Source organism: Acanthisitta chloris, unplaced genomic scaffold, assembly GCF_000695815.1.
Source record: "Acanthisitta chloris isolate BGI_N310 unplaced genomic scaffold, ASM69581v1 scaffold1876, whole genome shotgun sequence".
NCBI classification, from domain to species: Eukaryota; Metazoa; Chordata; class Aves; order Passeriformes; family Acanthisittidae; genus Acanthisitta; species Acanthisitta chloris.
Window position 1 is genome coordinate 265535 of NW_008677582.1, and position 3978 is coordinate 269512.

Below are 3978 nucleotides of genomic sequence, written 5' to 3' on the forward strand. Positions count from 1 at the left end.
GGGACTCAATGTATGCATACAGAAAGGCATGCCAAAGGTTTACTTTCTCTGCCTATGTTGCTTTGCTCATTGTTCTATGCAGCCCCAGTCTGTTGTATTTCACAAAGCTGGTGGTGTAATTCATTAGTTGGTGCTGAGAAAAATTGTCAGTGACTACTTTTGGAAAAGAAATAATAAAATGGAGTCTTGCAGCTTGTACTAAAATTTTTATATTCTTTCATGAAGGTGATCTAACTAAAATTTATGTGTACATTGCAGCATTCAATTACTGTACACAGTAGCTGTGCAGATGGCTCTCTTTTAATTAGAGTATTTAGTGCATCTTCTGCATAAAGAACCAGGCAATGAATAAGGAGGAATTTAATGAAAGTAACCCAAAAAGAAAATAGTTTAATGGAAATTAGGGGGGAAAAAGAAAGAGATAATAACTTAGGACACAATTCTTGCATGTACTTCATGCTCATTGAATGCAGTTCTTTAGACAATTTGAAGGAGAAATCTTTGCAGATTTGTGGCCTCGGGTGGTCTTGTCAAGCACTAAGTATCAGGCAACTGATCACTAAACTTTGCACATCTGATGGACACACCAATGACAGCTGAAGATTTGAAAAGTAAAATAATGGCTGGAACTTTGCTTTCAAAGTGGCACAAACACACCAATATATGTATTCTATAGGTATTGTGAGAAAATGCCAGGATTTCATTAAGCTATGGCAAGTGCAAATGGTATAAGATATTCTAGTATTTTAAATACCCTCAGTATTGATAGATTATGCTGCTAATACTAGTAAAAGTAACTAGCAACACTAACTAATACCTTTTAACAATATAAAGCTACTACAACCTGAAATGCTGGCTATTTTATAACCTGCAACAGTTGCTGATCTAGTTGTACACCTAGTTAGGTATTTGGTTGCCACTCTAATTAGGAAAAAAAGAACCCCATCAACATCTAAAAGGGAAAAAACCCCAGTAAGACAACATGAATGCTGTATGTTCTTAAATTTACTCCTGTCAGGTATAAATGCTTGAAACTACAAACTTGGGCAAGAAAGAAGTTGCTGTGTCATAAAAGATGGGCTTCAGCCAGGGAAGTTATATGCCCTCCTGTCAGGAGCAGTAATCTAAGCCACTCTCAACATAAATTCCAGTATTTCTGTATTCTAAACTCCTCAGTGAATTTGAAATTTCATAATGATGGCTAGACTTACCTGGTAGACCGGGTGGGGTTTTCAGATATTTGCCATTAAAATGTTGAATTACTACTTCACATTTTTCTGTAGACTCCATTCTGGAAAAGAGAAGAGAGTGGGATTTGGGTAGAGGCAATATGTGTTACTAGATTATCATGAAAGTACTCAGTCAGCAAAAACAAAAGGCAAAAGGAGGAAAAAAGAGCAAGCACAGATGCTGAGAGAAATCTTCAAAGCTGTTCTTGCCGATTTCTCTCAAGAAACTGGTTGAGCTCATTAGGGTACAGCACGGCTTGCGAGGAGGACCTGCCACCCTCACAGTCTGCAGCTGCACTCCTGGCTGTGTGTGAGCCACAGCAGTGTCAATGAACAGTCCCCTCTTGCCTCCAGGGGATCACCCTGAACTAGGGCATTCTTTATGCTCTCATGTGCTGCTTGGGAAGGCAAAGGACATTTTTGCAGATTCCTTGTGCACCCAAAATAACTTCAAATGGCATAAAAAAATTAAATAATTACAGGATTTGGAGAAGAACATGGAGGATTAAACAACAATTATTAAGGATTACAATGTTAAAGAAACAACCTGCAGAGACAGACTGTATAGCAAAACCAAAGGCAATGCATATATGCCTATTGCAACAAAGTCAAATTCTGGGTAAGACAGTAATTTACATGTAATACTGGCAGGGGAAATGCCTTACTGTTCATCTCACATGACCTCAGGATAATTTTCAGCATCAAGACATTAAAGCATTAACAGGTACATATATTTTTGAAGAAATGTAAGGAATACAAAGCTACATAGTCAAATCCCAAATCATGGTTATACTACATCTGGGAATTCACCATTCTTCCAGGTCCTGTAAATTAACTAGTCCAGGGAACAGTTGACTTTGCTACAGAGTAGGTCTAGGAACTTTGAAAGGAGGAAAGAGAGAAATGGAAAGCTAATAATTTCTTAGAAAGATTCTGTTTAAAAAACATGTTCAATGCTCCTTCAATACACCAGTGCTTACCTCCAGGTACTCTCCACAAAATGACTCCGCTGACATATATATATTGCTTACTTCTCACCAGTCTAGATTTTTTTAAAATGAATTTATCCCCTATCCTTCCTGTCAAAAAAGAGTGGCTCAAGTGGGAGTTTCTCTCCCAGGATACAATTTTGCCAGAGTTCAAAGGACCACCCCACACTACCAAAAAGAAAGGAAAAAAATAAAAATCCTGACTGCCCATTTAATTCTCTGAGGAATTCAAATTCTTTTGCCCATTTGTTTCAGGTGGAATCATTAAAAATTGCCTCTTCCAGATTGCATCACTGCTTATGATGTGGGCCGGGCTACTTCTACAAGCACAAAGACAGTGACTTAGATTGTTCACTTTGGCTTCATTCAGATTTAACTAAGCGAATGTCTGCACTGAGCCTTCAGAGACTCTTGTCTCTGAAAGAATAAATGCAATAAAAGTCTGTTTTCTGTAGCTGCAGGCACTTGGTGTCAAACCATGTTATGTTGCACCACACAACAGTGACAATTTCATTTTAATACATGGGGTACATTTTAACAAGCCAAAGCAGTCCCTGCAAAGAATGCAATATATAAGCTGCCAAGTGAAAGAGACTCGGTGCACTTCATGCATTTTATGTGGGAAGAGAATAAAAGTGAAACCCACAGTGTTCTGGGATAAAAAGGGCATCATTCGAATAGCACTCTGAAAAAGAATGTGCACATTTTCTTCTCAAGTTTCACAATTAACAGCTCTCAAATGCCATTGCTAGCTATCTGTAATCTGGCACACGCTTCGCTTGAAACCGACACTGGCATTATCGACTCAGTTTGAAAAGGCAGCACAATAGACAAAGCTCTCTATACATGTTCCATTCAGATGTGTTGCTGAGTAACAACTGCATCCATCCCTCCTCATACGCCTTACCTGAGTCCTCGTGTGCTTTCTGCAACGTGTGCTTGTGGGGGTAGACTTTCCTCCTGGCTGTGCCAAGGCTGGCCAGGCAGCCGCTAACTACTCAGGATGGCATCTATCCCAGGGCCACTGAAGTAGGAATTATAATTTACGCTTGCCCACAATACACCTTTTTTAGAAATAACTCTTTTGAATTGTCTTCCTCAGGACGATAAGCTCGCTGACTGACTGGAAGAACGAGGGGTATAGAGCAACTAGATAATAGTCCTAAAATTGTCTGACACTTGCCATAGCAAGACCCTGGGTTTAGTTTAGTTAAAATTCTGATCAACATCACCCACTTAGGTGGTAATGTCTATGGCAGGCACCTATACATGAGCTGAACCTATATGCACACATTGATTCAGGCATTCCTCTTTCTCTTCTTGTTTTAGCTGTAAAGACTAGTCATATCTGGGCAGAGGCCCAATAAAAACATACTTTTCTTGGTCCACGCTAATAAATTCCACCTACTTTTTCATCAAAAAAGCTGTGGCACTCCTCTACTGTAGAATGTGTTTGGAATTAGACTTCTCATCTGAGATAGGGATGTTCCAAAATGTTCAAAATTTTGCTCGAGAATATTATTTAATAAAAATATCACAAAAGGAATTGTTACATGTTAAAAGTTAGCCTCTAGGGGACAGTTTTTCTATAAAAGCATGTCACCAGAGCACAGGCAAACTTGGGGGAACAGCACTCATAAATAAATTGCTTTAAATTTTGAGCCTTTTCTCATAAGCTAGAACAAAAATATGACAAAATAAAATATTCTTGATAAAAGATAAAGATCTTAGATGCTTTAAAACCTTCTATAGAAAGATAG

At 38.5% G+C, this 3978-nt stretch overlaps 1 protein-coding gene across 1 annotated transcript in view; it reads right to left on the minus strand.

Moving 5' to 3' along the window:
- LOC103803981 (RNA-binding motif, single-stranded-interacting protein 3) overlaps positions 1 to 3978 on the minus strand; it is a 341464-nt gene that overhangs the window by 134172 nt on the left and 203314 nt on the right. Inside the window, exon 5 of the mRNA XM_009076562.1 lies at positions 1212 to 1291. Coding sequence (XP_009074810.1) covers positions 1212 to 1291 — 80 coding nt within the window. The remainder of the gene's footprint in view (positions 1 to 1211; positions 1292 to 3978) is intronic.